This window comes from Nanorana parkeri, unplaced genomic scaffold, assembly GCF_000935625.1.
Source record: "Nanorana parkeri isolate BGI_ZX_2015 unplaced genomic scaffold, ASM93562v1 scaffold174, whole genome shotgun sequence".
NCBI classification, from domain to species: Eukaryota; Metazoa; Chordata; class Amphibia; order Anura; family Dicroglossidae; genus Nanorana; species Nanorana parkeri.
In genome coordinates this window covers 2,532,819-2,551,873 of record NW_017306442.1, presented here as the reverse complement: position 1 = coordinate 2,551,873, position 19,055 = coordinate 2,532,819, and the positions used below count along the sequence as shown (strand labels likewise).

Here is a 19,055-nt window from a genome sequence, read left to right as displayed (position 1 = left end):
CATTTTAAAAAGGGTCTGCTTCAGGAATCCTTCCACATGATTACAGGCTGAATCAATTTTAGGAAGTTAACATAAATGATGCCACACCAAGGTACAAAGCCCTAATGTGACTAGACCCTTACTAAGCTGGAGCTACCTGGGTGATTGTTCATATCTTTCCACAGGACTATAGAAAATCATGACACTTTTATCCAGGATTTGATTCAGGAAATTAATCACCAGCAATAAAATATTGAGACTTCAGTTCTTTTCTACATTCACTGGACCCTGTAGATGCTACAGCTTTGTAGCATTCATCTGTAGCTGCCAACTGACCACACTACATTTCTATGCACTTACACTTCAATGATGTGCCATGATGGTCAGGAGTGGCATTGGATAACTACAATTGGCGACTCTATAGGCCAATATAAAGAAAAACTCCAGGTAAACAAAAAAAACGTACTCTTCGAGTGGACTTGTGTGACAAGGCCTTTAAACAGATTAGTAATACAGCTGTGCCACTTTGTAGTGGTGGGGAAAAAATAGTCTCCGTAGTTTTTGCTGAACCGCTTAAACGCCTATTTACCAGGCATTTACTATACGTTAAGGCAGAGCAGAAAACACTTAAAGGAATGTCAGACCATGTCAACACATGCCGATAGCAGGACCAGCCTTGCAAGATCATACACACTCTAACTTGAAGAGTCTCTGGCTTTCCTAACTGCATATACCCCATAGTGGAAGAAACGCTGCACCTGTCAAACTGAACAAAGCCAAAATCAGAACAGCTTTGGTAAGTATGCTCGTGTGAGAGCCATGGCTGTGGTGTGTAAAGCAACTACACTTTGTATGGTATCATATCTGAAAAGTAGAGAATTAAGATTGATATAAATATTTTTATAAACCTTTCCAGTTTTAGAGGTTACAAAGCATTCACTGTGCTTGGTTACTGCCTACCAAATGCATTGCGGTGCATGAGCAAATGTGTGCACAAACGCAAATAGAAATGTGCTAAATGCTTGAGTTGCGCGTTTTCATGCGCTTCCATTGAAGTCTGACGCCAAACGTGCTGTAATCTGCCAGAAAGAAATCATGTACCTTTTTCAGTGTTGTGTTTTACAGGTTGTGGGGGCCATAGAAATTAATGGGATTTCTTGTGTTGAGAGTAGTGTCTCACTTAGCTTTGAGCATCAAAATGCCCAGGTGTGACCAGCGTCACAGCGCCATTATGTAAGGGCTTTTTGTGGTTCATTCGGGAATGATTAGATTTTAAATGGTTGTTTTTTAATCAGACAATTGCATTAATTGCATAGTGCATACAAGGTCAGCCATACATAAAGAACTACGCATCACGTCAGCTTACTCAGCACGCACACAAGTGCCCAATCATTTCTAAGCCTGGCACAAGTCTGCGGCAGTTTCTCTCCGCTGTGTTAGACTGATTTTACTAGTACAGCAGCTCATGCCTATTTGGGTTGACATACTACTGGCATTTGACATGAAGGCAAATTCAGCAGGATGCACCTTGATGTACAACTGACCAGAAGTCTGAGGAAATTCTAAAAAGGTACCTTAGGCGTCATCTTAAGCAGTGGCTAAAACTGCTGCCCCGACTATCTTCCAGTATCTCAATTACCAACAATAAAAAATATAACCACTTTAACTGAAACTGCACAAACCTCTTCATTTTAGTCTGGGTGTACAATGTAAAAATAGTTCTTCCCTCAAAACAGTATAATTAGGTGGGGAGGAGTTGATCAGCCAATTATGACCTCATTATTGAGGTGCAGCTTGTGACTCGTCTAATAACCTTCTGCAGGAGAAGTCACCAGCACCGTGTGAAAGTCTTCCTAATCCCTGTATTCTACGTGGGCTACCAGCAGCAGTAACAGCATTTCACATAATAAATTGTTCCTCTCGGAGATTAATATCAGTAGCCTGGAAAATGGCAACTCACTGCTAAAAACCCAGTTCAGTTACAGAACACGAGCCATGCAGACGCAAGGGTACCTCTACTGAAAACCCACCGTTTCCTCAGATACACCATGTAGCCTATAATATTTATGTACATCAGGATTTTTCTGGCAGATGTTTGCTCTAATGCTAATCCAAGATGACTAGTCATGATATAATATACTGGCGAAAATTGCATAAGGCAGATGCCTTGCCTAAACCATCACATTTACTTGTTAAAGATGATAAATACCCTAACTGAACAACGTTCATTTACAACAAAATACTGTCCACCTTTCTTCAAATGCTGCCGATTACCTGTAACCTCTATGCAGCCACTTTCTGCCTACATACATGTGCTCTAGCAGTGGCAGCACAGCCTTTCTTAGAATACATTTCCATATGGCGACAGAGGACCATGTCTGTGCAGTCAACATGACTGCTTGTAGTCAGAAGCTAGTCTACCAGGTTGACAACACAAGAGAATAGCTGGAAGACAGGGTCAGTGTTGTCACCCTAACACAGGAAGTGTTTGAACTAAGACCTTCATAGCAGGATCGCCAGGTATTTTAATTCAATGTAAGCTACAAATTCAAAAAGAATGCAAAATGACACCAACATGATAAAGCTTATACGAGTTTCTAGCGATGGGATGTACGTATACATAATTTAAACCAATCTCAAACTGACCGTTATTCACCCATGTACTGAATGCATATAAGGTTTAAAGCAGAGAAAGTCATAGTAACCCATTACAACGCCTCTAGTACTCAACAAAAAAATGCATTTGTTGTGATAGGTAACCAAAAATTGTTCTCTCTTTTACTGCCTTATAAGATACTCTCTTTTACTGCCTTATAAGATACTCATCTAGCATTATAACCGTTATGATATTGTGCCGCAGACACAAAGTGGCAGCCAACAGCACTAAGAAAAAAAAAAGAATTAAAGGCTGTGTGCCATTTAGACCCACATATACCTTTCCAGCTGATATTTTATAGTCGCCTAGGAAACCCAGAAAGATCTGTGACAATTCTACACAGATCTGGAAACCTGAGGAGCAATTTAAAGCTGAGATGTGCAAGGGTGAAATGCTGCATGGAGGAGGATGGAGGCGAGATAAATAAGTCCTCCATTAAACCCAGCAGCCACACTGAGCCGCCTGTACTAAATATTAACAATAACCAGTTTCTTAAATCCTAAGAATTGCACCGGAGATCCATTAAACATGGCTCTTTTACGATCAATAATGATTCCTTGCCTCTTTATGCATCAAATTAACAGACTATCAGATTTCCTTGTGGCATGTGCTAAAAATAACCAATGTCATTACAAAGCAATCACGGTATGACAAATCTACTGAACGATATGAAAATATACCATCGAACAAGTCCGTTCTGCAACTGTAAACTAGATCAGGTTACGGAGCGTATCAAATTTTTATGTTTGCATTGACCATCTCGCCATACATAATCCCAGAATACATGTCAGGTTCATTTTACTACATGTCAAAGGTTCTACTGTACATGCTCTCTGTGGAAAAATAAAAAAATTCAACCAAGGGGACATGAATGAAAAAGAAAAAAATAACGCCATGCATAACACAAAAACAAAGAGAAAAAATATACAATCAAAAATATATGAAATAAAAATGTTAATACAATGTAAACTAGTGTCTCAGCTATCAGCTGTAGCAGTAAACAAGATGTCCCCAGCTATTAGTGGCACACACAGCAGCGCAAAACCTGCAGCTAGCACCAACCTGTGTGGAATATAATCGTGCTTTTCCGGTAGCCAGAAGGCAGGCGCAGGTTTCGGAGCAGCCCGCACGCAGTCAGCCGAACACGCATATTGGATAAGGAAAATGTGGGAGTCCATAACATTTCTTCAGAGGAAGTGGAGGGAAATCCAGCAAGAAACTGCCTCCATGTACTGCCACGCTATATTTTTAGCTCTCTGCCACCAATGATCCTGAGCCAAGCAGAAGGAAGGCAGAAAAAAGCAATTGAAAAAGCCAGTTCATTCCATCACCCTGACTGCCAGGCACACACATCACCCATCCAAGAAAGCAGAAATCCACTATGCAAATCTGTCCGGCAGCACTCCCCCAACCAGATGTTGCAGAAACAAAGCGTGCCCTTAGAATGAGCCCTCCTCCCAGAGCCTGTGAAGACAGGCAGCCGCTGAATTACATCACACCATGTCCATGCATAATAATCTATTATGCAGCCTGTTTAACCCTTTTTTGCTGTCAGCAATGCACGGTTCAGGCAGGATTAAAAAGCCACACTCGCACACAGAGACTGGTTCCTGTGCAGTGACATTAATCCTAGGGGGATAGCCGTACCAAGATGGAAAGGATGCTGCACCAAGACAATGGCACTAAGGAAACAAGTGCTCAGTGCTTAACAGCAGCCACAGGCAGGCGAAGAAGAAAATGCCAGTTCTGCTAAGCACAGTCTCATCACGACTCGGAGGTGTTCAGTCAAGTGATTAAAAGGAGAAAAAAGGTGGGAGGTGGTGATCAGCATCCAATGGCTGCTACCTCCAGACAGCTATGGTGACAATGACTCCAGTAATCCCGCAGGCTGCCTTAATTTTATTCCTGGGAGCAGAATAGGGAGGAATCCAAAAACAAAATGGTTGCAGCGGTCCCCAAGGATTGTCCCCTTCGTACATATGCATGATCATGGGGGAAGAGAACAGTCAAAACAAAATGGACACAATGGGGATTCTTCAGTCTATATGTATAGAAAAATGATATTGGTGGCTGGCAGGGCATAATGCAACATCTCTGGTGAATGGTTTCCAAGTGACATCTCAGACTGATTGAAAAATACATTTGACAGCATTAACTGTAATGTGTGCTGACTTTATGGTGCCAAGCGCTTTTCTGTCTCTGTATACTATAGACATTTTTCATAGTGAAGATTTGAAGGCAGCTTGTTATGAGCGGATATTACCCATGACCACTATTAAAATCAGCATTTTAAAGCTAAACCGCATTAAAACAAAGACAGTGGTTCTGTATTAAAAACTGCATTTTCACATATCACTCCTAAATGAAAATGACATCTTGCATATCAGAGCACAGACTAGAAGAAAGATGTCCTGCTTCTGGAACCAATCAGGCTTTGCTGCAGCACACATATGCAAATAAAACACACTGATGTGAGAACCAAGCAATACGATTCATCACTGTGCTCCAGATGCTTTATTGTCCAACCACCACAAGGAAGGGGGGATGTTGGTGTTCTTGATTAACCTGTACTACTGCAGTGGAGAACCTGGCAGTGCTGGTTGGCAGGGGTGCCTGGATTACAAGACTAGCTGCACAGAAAAGAAACCCTTTGGTATGTGAAACTGTTTTTATAAATGTATTTCCACCAAATATGCAGTTGCTGGCCTGGCATTCAACTGGAACACAACAAATTTGTAGCACAGATGACAAACTCTTCTATCTTCCAGTAGCCCAGACATTTCTTTTCTGCTCAAGTCCAAAATCCTCCAATGAAAATTGTGACTAGCCAATACAAATCTATTGTCCACCTCTATGCAAGTGGAAGAACAAAAATCAAGGAAGGAATTATAAAAAAAAGGGAATATTCAAACAGAGAATTAACCTATTATTCATTATTGTGAAAGATCTGCTAATGAATAAATTGGGCTAAAGAGAGGGAAAAACAAACAATGGAAAAAAAATGAAGCTATACAGGTGTATAAAAGAAAAAGGACACATTTGGCAAAAGCATAAAAAGAATTCTACATTCCTATAGGCATGAAATAGGTTTGTAAAATACAAATAAAGCCCATTGAGTAGCGCCAAATCTAAAGAAATCCTATTTACTCTGTATAGCTGCCTGCCGGGTGTATTCATCTTGCTACAAAGCCGTGTCAGAGGATAACAATTGCAGAACATGTCACGCCTCAATCGTAGCATGCTTGACCACACTTAAATGCCAGGTTGTGTATTTCTCAATACAGCCCTGATTTACTACAGTAGCAAACGTATACACACCCTGCCACACACAGAACCGAAGAACACTGACAGCTATTCTCAGGATACACAAATGCAGCATGGGAGGTGACGGCTGTGCGATGTGATTCACTACCATGCTACTATAACATTATCCTTTACTAGCAGTGTCAGATGAACTTGCACGTGGTAACAGGATGTGCACTACTTTTAAACATCTGCTTACCTGTGGTGACGTTTATTTAAAGCCTTCCTTGCTTTGAATAGCAGACCCCTTTTGCCCTCTTCCACCTCATGCATCTAACCCTCATGAGTAGCCCCATCAGTTTGTCAGACCAACAGGCTCCTTCACATAAGATGCCTTCTGGGTTATTTCAGAAAATATGCAGCTCCTTCCGAGAAAGTCTTCAACTCATACACGTGGTCCACAAACTGCGGGCCCCTGCGTGCCCTTTCACACGTTAAAATGCACATTTTAGTCCGGAAGATTACTTAAAACTCCCCATCATTATACATTTACTGAATGCAGGTACCCTGGAAAATAATTGGTGGCACCTGCAATTTTTTATGTCGCATGATATTAGCACAAATGTTTATAAAACCCACATTTACAGTAAAACATTCACTTAAAGAGGCAACTCCACATGTTTGGGGTGTGTTATGTACAGTACTGTACATAATTTCTTCACATCTGCCTAAAACTTTTGCAAAGTTAAAAATGCTTTCAAAAAAAAAAAAAAAAATTATATATATATACATTTTTGTTTATTTTTAACAATTTACAAAATACAAAGTGAGAACAAAAGAAAAATCTAAATCAAAATCAATATTTGGTGCGACTACCCTTTGGCTTCAAACCAGTATCAATTCTTACACTTGCATAAAGTCAGGTATTTTGTAGGATTAGAGTCAGGTGTATGATTAACCAATTATAAACAGGTTCTAACGATCATTAATTTCAAAAGGTAGGTTGAAACAAAGTCAATAACCGAAACGAACGGCTGTGTAGGAGGCCTAAAACTGGGTGAGGAACAGCCAAACTCTGCTACTAAGGTGAGGTTGTGGAAGACAGTTTCATGTCACAGGTCATATACCATGGCTAGACTGAGCACAGCAACCAGACACAAGGTAGTTATACTTCATCACCATGGTCTCTCCCAGGTAAATATTTCAAAGCAGAGTGGGGTTTCAAGATGTCCTGTTCAAGCTCTTTTGAAGAAGCACAAAGAAATGGGCAAGGCTGAGGACTCTAGCTGCAGTAGTCAGCCAAGGAAACTTAATGCGGCAGATGAAAGTCACATCATGCTTGCTTCCCTTCAATATCGGAAGATGTCCAGCAGTACCATCAGCACCTAATTGGAGGAAACCAGTGGGACCCAGGTACACCCATCTACTGTCCAGAGAAGTATGGCCAGAAGTGGCCATCATGGAGGAATTGAGGCCAAAAAGCCCTACCGCTGACATGGAAACAAGGCTAAGCGACTCCACTATCCACAAAAACAGAGACTGGGGTGAAGAAAAATGGGAGCAGGTGCTCTGGCAGGAGGCAGTTTATTCGCAAAAAAGCTGGAGAGCCATACAATATTGAATGCCTGCAGGCAACAGTGAAGCATAGCGGAGGTTCCCTGCAAGTCTGGGGCTCCATTTCTGCAAACGGAGATGAGATTTGGTCAGGACCAATGGTGTCTGCAATGATGAGAAATACAAGCAGATACTTATCCATCATGCCATACCATCAGGGAGGTGTGTGATTGCCTCAATTTACTCTGCAGCAGGACAACAACCTCAAACATACAGCCAATGTCATTAAGAACTATCTTCAGCGTAAAGAAGAACAAGGAGCCCTGGAAGTGATGGTTTTGGCCCCCACAGAGCCCTGATCGCAACATCGAGTCTGTCTGGGATTACATGAAGACAGAAGGATTGGAGGCAGCCAACATCTACAGAAGATCTGTGGTTAGCTCTCCTAGATGTTTGGAAAAACCTATCTGCCGGGTTCCTTCAAAAACTGTGTGCAAGTGTACCTAGAAGAATTGATGCTGTTTTAAGGTAAAGGGTGGTCACACCAAATATTGATTTGATTTGGATTTCTCTGTTTATTTGTATCAATTAACAAAATGGTATTTAAAACTACCTATTTACACTTATTTCTGAAAACATTCTTACTTTACAGCACTTTTCACACCTACCTAAAACTTCTGCACAGTACCGTATTTTTCTAAAACCTTTTTTTGATTATTTTTGCGATCATGTAGGGAGCCCCCTTTCACAAGCCCCCTTCTGAAAACACTTTGTGTTACCGCGCCTCATTAAGGAGATGGTAGGGGTCTAATAGTCCATTGTCACCTTTGCAGCCCATTGAAGCTGATCAAGCAAAAATCGTGCTTGATCAGCTTCTTACCTGGCCTCCTTCATTCAGCAGGAAAGTCAGTGAATGAATGTTCGCTGGTCTCATCTGTCTCCGCCCAAACCCATGATGCACCTGCGTTTCAAATTGCATGGAATTGATCGGGCAGCTGTAAAATGTAAGGGCAGGCTGTAAAGCTGCCACTTCCAGTGTGAAGCCAACAGTCAGCCTTACACATGCCAGCTGCCTACAGGGCCCCATTGCTGCCAACGTATGGTATGCATCCGCAGCAGCAAAAGTGTCAACTGGCCCTTCGTGTACTTTACCCGCAAGTGAGAATTGATGGAGAACTATTTCTTTCAATCACTTTACATAATGGAAAACAAACAGCCAAACTAACCTCAAGGAATATATGTGGTGGAGAGTTGCTCTCTCAGGGCCCACTCAGACAGCTAGTGGTGTCCACACCGGAACACCACAGGTCACCACTAGGATACAAAGGAAGCAATTGTTTTCTATTTGCGCTATTTACACTACAACATGGGTGTGATGCGTGGGGTGCTGCGCAAAAATGCAAACATGTTGCATTTTATCACTGCATAAAGGATCCAATCACATGTTGACACATGTAAACAGTAACCGCTCCGCATTGTGTGATGCAACGCACACTAGCAGAGCTGTCACAATGCACTAGCACATGCACTGTGCAAGCAAAGTGTGTATATTACAGCTGGGTTCTCCACACCCCATTCATTAAAATTCATAGTGGCAACCTCCCAGACAGTGTATTGTGTGTAAGGGCAGAGCTGGTGTTTAGTGATCATGTTACACAGAATCACGGGGGGGGGAGGGGGACTGTTCACAGCCCGATTTACAATCCAATCCCGATGTCAGACTGAGTTTTCTGTGGAGAAAAATTTTAATTTGTATGATTTGGGCCCAATAAAAGAAAGCCTGCAATGTGAGTCATGAAAATGTGCACACCTATACAACATCACTGCACATTACCACAATAACTGCTAAATCAGTAACAAAGGTGGACATGGACTTTAAGGTGAGCATTGGCCTGGAAGAGTGGGAGATACAGTGTATGCAAAGTATTTTAAGTGACGTATTCACAATTGCGTGGGCAGCTGTAATCAGAGAAAGGCAACGTATCAGCACAGAAGGCTGACATTTGTTTACACGTGTATGGATCATTTTGGCAAACCGTATTTGCAGGGTTCACCAATAATAACAAAACGTAATTATTCTCTTTGTAGAGCTGCTCTTTTTACAGTAGCAGATTGTTAAAATGATTGAATCTGTTTTTAATTTGTATTGCCAGTATCAGATTTACAGGCCCTACTTAAAGAACTCCAGGATTTATTAAAAATAACCCTTGTAGTGGGGCTCCCCCCGCAGTGCAACGGTTAAGTGCTCATTGTGGTCTAGGAGCAAAAATATTGGCGATAACACTCACCTGATCCTCAGTCCTGCGGCAGTGACTGCTCACGTCTCCCTCTCTGCTTAAGCTGTGGAATGTCCTCACGTATAATGGACCTGCATTACACATAAAGGTCCTTAGACCACCGAAGCCCAGGGAGAAGAGGCTGCGGGGATTGATCTAGCGCCCGGGCGGGACCAAAATGAGTACTTAACGCTTGCAGTGCGGGAGGAGCGCCGCTGCAAGTGTTTATTTTAATAAATCCTGGATTTTTTCTTTAAAACTGAACTCAAGGCAGATAAATAAAAATATAAAAAATAATGGGTTTTGTATTTTTGAATAAATTCATAACATGCATTTTGTTTCTACATCTAAGTAGCTGAATTTGACTGCACCAAACTAGGATTTTTTCCATTTGAAATGAATATTTAAAAACCTGTCCCGGAGACAACAGGCAAGAGAAATTACTAAATTGTATTTTACATTTTATTTTTGGCATTAAGAAATTATAATCATAAACCAACACAGATGTGCAGAATTGCATTTCAGCATCTAGCATACAGTGATGGAAATCAGTCAAAGCAATCCGCAGTGTCTGGGAGCGTGCTAAATGAACTGTTTTATCGAGGTGTACCCGGGAGGAGTCTGGAGAGCTGGATAAGACTGGCACAAGCAGAATCACAAATAGGACGTTTCCAGACAGATGCTTTCCGATTTGCATTACGTAGAAGTGCAGCTATTTGTAAAAGATTTTGTTGGTCAGACAAACATGTTACTGAATTATAGGGAAAAATCATGCTAGAACTCCATATAATGTTTACAGAATTTTTTTAATTTAATTTTTTTTCACATTAAACCAAAAAGGGAGTGTCACAAAATAGCCAGATGCAATGAGTTCAGAAAGCAGAAAACTCCAACACCCCATGGATCCTTAACCTCGTACAGACAAACTTTTCATGCTTTTTGTTTTTATGCTGAGAAAAAGCATAAAAACCATTGTTTTATATGCATCTGGCAAATGTAAAAACTTTGATGTGTATCTGAATGGCAGGGTTTGCTCAAGTTGGGCAGAAGTCAAGGCCCCGATGCAACACGTTTAGATTGGAAACATGATGCTCATCAGAGATAAAGGGTCTGGTTTAGAGAAGGGTAGTTTAAAAACCATTTTAAATTGGTCAGTTTCACATTAACACTGGTGACATTTTATTTTTTTACATTAAGGGGCCAATTTATAAACAGGGAGTGGGTAGTATGTATGCACATAGTGGCCCAATTTTGATGAGCCATTCATAAAATACAGGTCACCGTCTTTAGCCTTCGTTGCTCAATGGAATTTTCTCTACTACAGAGAGCTCTAATTGGAAGGGACTAGACTCCCTGGGCTTTTATTCCCCCATTACACTTTGATCTCCAAAAAAACAAACAAAACGCAAAGGACTAGTAGAATAGTAGAATCATTGGTAGTGCAGACAAACTCAACATAAAACTTACACAATTCTGACTAAATCTAAAACTGTGTTGATTTAATAAAAATTTAGTAACAGTTAATGTACAATGCAGTACACTGAATATAAAGATTATAAAATGAACTAAAGTAAATACCATTAGCAGGTTTAAATCCTGTTTTTTGCTTGAGGTTTTTTTTTTTTTTCTCCTAACGAAGTCATGTGATTAATATCTTCGCTGCCGAGTAATACAAAAATGGATGACAGATCCATTTGTTCACAGAAGATGTAATCACGAAAACTACCCTAAGGGGCAAGAATACGGCTTTTAGACACCATCATTCATTGCAGTTATTGAACGCCTGCTTTCTATGCACGACTGAAACCTGCACAAAAGCATAGAATAGTACCATTATATAAAACAGAAAATTAAACAGACATTCCAAAAATTATGATTAACTTATAACAAAAAGTCAGTATAATGTCTCAGGCATACATTGAATGCTGCTCATGTTCCAGTCGTCTACTTGCTGGTGATGTTATATGAAGAGAAGAAATCAAAACTGCCACATATCTACTGTGTGTGTGGCAGATGAACATGGATACATACAAATGTAGACACTGCTCCTATATTAGTCAAATGAAGTATGTTGGTTTTCAGAGCTGAAGCCCTGCATGGGGCCAAAAACCTGTTTTAGGAAAAAAAGTGCTGCCACATAACCCTAAAACTTAAAAAGGACCTAAACTAGTCACCAGAATTGTCCATATTCTCCCTATAACTATTTTTTTATAAATTACTGACTAATGCCTTGTTCTGCACTGTGTTGTACATACGGGGGCCTTCTTTGAGAAGGAAAAATGGTTTTCTCAAAAATACCCTAGGATGACTGGTAAAGTAATATTCAAGCAGCAGCAGGACAGGTGCAAAAAGCACAATCCACAGAATAAATGAAGCAGGGAAATCTTTGCATTGCAGGAACTTCAGAGTACAACGTTCGCTCCAGCAAAGAGAACTGTGATCAAAACAGTATTGACATCACCACATGCAGTTCAGCTTACAAACTTAAATTAGTTAGCAGAAAGGCAAGCAGCTTTTTTTGCATGATCAAAAAACACAAAAAAAAAAAATCATACGTGGTGGCAAATTTTAGATTTCTACTTAAAAGTTGCTATTTAATAATTTTTTTGCATCTCCTGGTCCACCCACCCACATGCATACAAAAATACACACACTTCTTAAAATAAAAAGGCCCCTCCCGTGCTTACATTTTTTGCAGGGAGGGGGCACACTCCCCGGTGGTCCAGTGGGGAATTAATAGGGTCTGCACCTTTGGCTGGTAGAGACCTTACTAATCCTTCCTTTCACCCAGAGGTCACGGAAGGCTATCAAAGTGCACATTGCGCTCTCACACTGAGCACCAGCATTGCTTGGAGCAGCTATGTCATCTGTATCAGACATAGATGCAGAGCGTGTAGCTGCTCCCTCAAGTCAGGTGACTTGTCAGCCAGCTGCGGGCCACATGGTACCGGTTCACGTGCTGGAATTGGCCGGTACATTGAGACCACTGCCGCAAAGGGTTAGGAAACGTTTAATAAGCATTCATGTCTTCCCCTCACCCACATTATACTGAATTAGCCCACCTACCCCACCCTTCAGCTGCATACTTACCAAGTTCTAGCAGGTAGAACCTTGGTGGTTGACTGCAATGATTACCCGAGACTTTCCTTTTTTTTCCCTCCTGAGCATGCAGTGTAGAACCCCAGGAGATCAATCCACAGTGGAGGAATGCTGTGCACCCAGTAAGGCTTATTTGGTCTATACAACCTAGCATGTAGAACACTAAACCCAAATTGCTTATGGCTTCACCATGTTTGTTAACTCATCAGTGCAAAACATGGACCATGGCTTCTAGAGAGCTTAGCCTGGATGAAGATTTTGAGGGTCGAAGCTTTATGAAGCATTTAAAAAGAGAAATAAAGCCACACGTTTAACTATAGTTCTCTTTTGGGTCAAAGGAGTACATTTACTAATGTATGCCTGTGACCCAAAGTCTGCATCTAGTGGGCTACTGGTCGCTTTGTGACCACAGCACATAGCCATGCTTCACCCAGGAAAGATCCCAACAATATTGTCAGGATCCATCCCGCTGATTGACAGCTGGCTCTGCCTCTCTAGAGCCAGCTATGCCTGCCCCCTCTCCTGTCTGTCCCTCCAATGAATGCTGGCGGAATAGCGAGGGGAGAATCCCTGCAGGGACAGTCACCAGTCTCTGTAGGAAGCCATAAGCTGAGCGATCAGCAGTTTGTGATCTATAGAGCTGGCATGTCACACCTGCAGTGTGACAGGCCAGCTCTAAGTATTGAAAGAGTATATTTTACTCTCCCAATACTTCTCCTTTAAGGACATCTTTTGAGGAGGGCATACAATTCAATAAAAATTATAATAATTACATGGCTGTGCTGTCTTTACCACATAAATATATCATCTTAAAAAGTGAACATTTATGACAAGGTCTCCCCCAGGAGTAAGAAATGCATTGAAGCAAAACACTATATGCATCATCACAAAAACACTACAACTCAAGTTACATGCGTTGGTTTGCTGCAATGCAATTCATAGTAAATGGCACCCCAACGCATCTTCAATGTACATGAATGCTGCAATAAAATGCAGCCTGCCCTATTTTCAGCTGCATTGGTGTGCATTTCAGCCCATTTATTTTCAAGTAAACATGTGACACCAGGTGTGTTTTAGCAAATGGTGTTGCAGTATGAATGGGTCCTAAAATGTGAGTAAATGTATTTTTAAATGCAGCATCAGTACCTGAATCTGACCTGGTAACAGCCTCTTGCAATCCCTGTGCAGTCAGTCTGAAGTGGTAGAAGAAGAATCAGCACAATAAGCCAATTAATTCATGTGCTGACAAGAAGCATGCTGATGGAGAGAGAAAGTTTATCGCTGTGCTGCATCTCCTTTCACTATCCAGTCAGAGGGTGGAGCAGTGGGAGAAAGTGGGTTGAATTATACTGGCCATCAGACTGAGGACATCTAGCAGCAGAAAAAGAAGTACTGCATGGAAAATCTCTAGATGCATTCTGAAAATTGCAGCACAAGCTGGTTTGTTATTTTATATTGTAATGGGCTATTTGTTTCGATCTTATTTTTGGCTGGAGTTCTACTTAAGTTACTTTGGCTTCGATGTTCTACATCATCAGGATACCACCACTAATTCCCTTTCTAAAAATGTGTGTAAAGCTTATTTATGTCCTACATATGCAGCTCCAGCAGAGATGCAAGCTCAGTATTTATGAGCCGTTATCTTGCCAACACATCGAAAAAGCCAGAGATCTCACTTAGGAATGAGGTGACAGCTGTAATTTACATATAAAAATGGCCTCCGCCATATTCTGACAGATCGGCTTTCTTGTGAATTTGGTATGATACAAGCTGAGATCACACATTCATAAACCTTCATGAATTACTTAAAGCACATCCTTATTTGTCATGCTGTAATTATTCTAATCCAACTAATATTCCTACAAGGAGTAGAAGCATATATAAAGAGATATGAAAAAAGGCGGATTAAACAGCTGCCACTGTATTAAAGTGGAAAGAAAATGAGAATCCAATCAAGATCTCTTCCACTGCCCAATAAGATAAGTGCACACTTTTATTGGCTAAGGTTGGGTTTAAGGGTTATTTTATGAATACATTAAGAATTAGGGTTCAGGTTAACCGTTCATTGTAAAGTGCATCTCTCACTATAAAAACCTGTTAATTTGTCTAGATCCGGGGTGTCAAACTCAAATTTCATCATGGGCCGCATCAGCACTATGGTTGCCCTCAAAGGGCCAGTTGTATCCTTAAGACTATATAAATGTATCTACTCTTTATCATATTAAATAATTGCCTCTGCATTCAGGTACTGGTTTTAGAAAGAACTTAAAGGATTATTAAACCCTTGCCTTTACACGCACATGAACTTTAATGGCATCCCAGTCTTCGTCCGTAGGGTTCAATATTGAGTTGGCCCACCCTTTGCAGCTATAACAGCTTCAACTCTTCTGGGAATGAGTCCACAAGGTTTAGGAGTGGGTCTATGGTAATGTTTGACCATTCTTCCAGAAGCACATTTGTGAGGTCAGGTACTGATGTTGGACGAGAAGGCCTGGCTCGCAGTGTCCACTCAAATTCATCCCAAAGGTGTTCTATCGGATGGAGGTCAGGACTCTGTGCAGGCCAGTCAAGTTCCTCCACCCCAAACTCACTCATCCATGTCTTTATGGACCTTGCTTTGTACACTGGTGAGCAGTCATGTTGGAACAGGAAGGGGCCATCCCACAAACTGTTCCCACAAAGTTGGGAGCATTAAATTGTCCAAAATGTCTTGGTATGCTGATGCCTTAAGAGGTCCCTTCACTGGAACTAACGGGCCAAGCCCAACCCCTGAAAAGCCACCCCACACCATAATCCCCCCTCCACCAAAAACTTTACACTTGGCACAATGCAGTCAGGGAGGTACCGTTCCCCTGGCAACTGCCAAACCCAGAGACGTCCATCAGTTTGCCTGACAGAAAGGCGTGATTCGTCACTCCAGAGAACACCTCTCCACTCTCTAGTCTGGTGGCGGCGTCCTTTACACCACTGCATACTACGCTTTGCACTGCACTTGGTGATGCAAGGCTTGGATGCAGCTGCTCGGCCATGGAAACCCATTCCATGAAACGCTCTACGCACTGCTGTTGTTAAAATCTGAAGGCCACATGAAGTTTGGAGGTCTGTAGCCATTGACTCTGCAGACAGTTGGAGACAGTTGGAGACTTCTGCGCACTGTACGCTTCAGCATGTGCTGACCACGCTCTGTCATTTTAGAGAGAGAGGAGTCCGCGCTGAATCGGAAACTGGCACCAGCACTGGAGGGGCTCCTTAAAACTACAGGAAAGATGATGATCGGATCATGAGGCATCATTTAAAGTAAGTCCCTATACTAGCATTCAGGGGGGGGATTGCCTTTAATGTCACTTCAAGTAATAACTAGCTTTTAATAGTCAAGTGTTTTGTCGTCCCCTCTGCTGCTAACTGCTGAGAAGGTAGGGGCCGGAGACAAGGGGGTGCCACAGCTACAGGAGATGTGCGAGGGCAACATGAAATGGCCCGGTGGGCCGGATTTGGCCCACGGGCCCAGTGTTTGACCCATGTGGTCTAGAGGAATAAAACTCAAGCACATAGGAGTGGCTCAAACATTACAACCTTGAATCTTAGGAAGCTCTAATAGGCAAATTCTGATTCTTCTTAGTTAGTGCTGAGCTGGCCCTGCCCCACCAACTCCTCCCACTTATTATCACTGTGATATACAACCTTACTGGCCAAAAATAGAAAAGGGTGGACTGGCCAAAAATAGAAAAGGGTGGACTACACACTTATACCACCAGGTCTAAAGACTTCTGTAGGCATTTTGTGCAACTGCCCACCAGCCTCTGACATTTTTGACCACTCCTCCATGCAAAATGTCTTCAGGTACAAGATGTTTGTGGGTTTCCAAACACAAATTGATAGTTTATATCCCCCACAACATTTTAATGGGCTTCAAATGAGGGCTTTGGCTAGGCCGTCCATAACCCTCCATTTTTTCTTTTTGAGCCATGATTTGGTTGATTTGCTATACACTTTAAATCACTGTTTTGAAAGATCCATTTCCAGTTCAAGGTTTAGACAGATGGCCTCACAGTCTCATCATGCGCACTTTGATATGATTGAAAATTCATAGTGGACTCTTGGACTGTAAGTTGTCCAGGCAGTAAAGCAACCCTAAACCATAACATGCCCACCTTCATGCTTCACAGCTGGTATGAAGTTCTTCTCTGCAATGCTGTTTTTGGTTTGTGCCAAACAAACCTACAGTTACAGTAGCTAAACCACCATCTATGATTCATCAGTCCACATTACATTGTTCAAATAGGCCTGGCCTCTGCCTATGTGAGCAATGGAAAACGGTATTATTGCTCTGTTCTTTTTGGACAGCAACAACTATTCCCTGGAAAACCTCCTATGCAGTTTATATTGGTGCAATTTCTTTCAGATTGTAAATGAGCTCTGGCACCAACTGTTGAGAGCTACTGCAGACCCTGCAATTAAATTGTGGGTCCTGGGAGATGACTTTGCGTCAAACGGTCAGCTCCTGGGTTAAATTTCTAGGGACAAATTCAAATTAGTTTGAAATCTACACCACCTGTATTTTCCTTAGAGCAGAATAATTGATTTCAAATAATTTAATTAAAAAAGGGACTTAAGAGGGCTCTCTTGATCTTGGCATGACAACACCACACAATAGCAGAGAAGACACGAGACCCTACATGTCTGAGGTTTAAGTAAAACAAATTTATCCTGGACACTCCACAAGAAGGTTCTAATCATTAGCACCTAATTTGGAACATGGATTCTACATTAACGGATTTGGAGAGGTGGTAAATGTAGGGATGCACTTCTTTCCATGTGACAAATTGGCATTCAATTTTTTAGAGTTTGAGTTTTTCAACAATTGATCACCACCCACCCCCACCCCCCTCCAAGAAACAATCAAGCACTTTTAAAAATACATTGCCTCTTCCCCCTAATAATTAGTATAAGAACTAGGAAGATGGGGTTTCATGCAAGGCAACAATGCTACTTCATATCTTTTTATTAAACAGGATTTATTCCATAAAGAAAAGTTAAAATATACAAAAAATAGTGTAGTAGTCACCACACATGTATAGATACAGTCATTACAACAAATTGCTTCTATAAATAGCCTATTTACAACCTACAGCCCTTGGTTATTGGTACAAATACACAAACTTTGTCAGTATATACATTGGTCCCAGTCATTTATACACTTGCTGTATTTATAGTTTACAAGAGTAATAAGTCCCAGGGCTTGTAGTTGCATATGTTTTCCAACGTGTTTCGTCATTGAAATTTATTGTTGCCACATGCAAATTACCCTAAGTGTCTGTCGCCAAACGAGGACCAGCATCAGCTGAGGACTAAGGCTGCGCACATGGCCAGCTGGATGGAAAAGAACCCAAACAAGTGTGGGTATAAGAGTCTCACCCGGAACCACAGAAGGGCACGTATCCATAAGTCAGGAGCAGCCCCCGAATACTCAGTCATGTGTCAACCTAGCTTAAGAGCATTAAGACCCCTTTCAGACAAGCGGTCTGAAGAAGTCCACCTGTCAGTTTTTCAGCCACACCCGATCAGACACTGTATGCAAGTCTATGAGCAACCGGGTTTAAACTCATCCATTTAAACCTGGCTCCGTCTGGTAAAACAAATGGGTCATCGATCCGTTTCAACGAACTGGTGGTAATCTGATGTAAAAGGGACATGTCATTTTACACTTTAGATTGTCCATAGACAGACATAGGGTCTGGCACTTTTTTTTTCCGCCATCGCAAGACGGAGCAAAAAAGAATGTACGGACATGGCTGTCACAGCAGTGACATCTACTCTGTACCGCTCTGATAAGGAGAGGATCTATTGATGGATGCTCTCCTGATCGGCCCCTGTGAAAGGGGCTTTACTGTTGCAGGCTGACAGCTATGTCATCAGTTTGGAATTAGCAGCGACTGCGCTGTTAGCCTGCCATGTTCACTTCTTCAGTTGGTCATTGGCTGCTTATCAGGTTTATCAGACATACAGCCAACTAAAGAAGCTCACACAGCTGGCTGACAACACAGCGGTTAATTGCTTTAGGTTTTAGATCCCTTTTAACTAGAACTGTTAGGAAAAAAATGCCACTCAAGCATTATATCCACAAATATATCAACAAATATAGCATCCTGGAGCATACTTTGTGTACATTTCAAGAAATCTAATTTCATTTTTATGTCATTGGCTCTTTTGCTTTCTCCAGATTTATCTGATGAAAACAAAGACTGTTC

At 41.6% G+C, this 19,055-nt stretch overlaps 1 protein-coding gene across 1 annotated transcript in view; it reads right to left on the bottom strand.

Annotated features, from left to right (window-relative positions):
• The window catches only part of MTUS1 (microtubule associated tumor suppressor 1), an 87,898-nt gene extending 83,318 nt beyond the window's left edge, over nt 1-4,580 (bottom strand). The window contains exon 1 of the mRNA XM_018554822.1: nt 3,698-4,580. Coding sequence (XP_018410324.1) covers nt 3,698-3,818 — 121 coding nt within the window. The 5' untranslated portion in view covers nt 3,819-4,580. The remainder of the gene's footprint in view (nt 1-3,697) is intronic.
• Nucleotides 4,581-19,055: the final 14,475 nt, after the last annotated feature.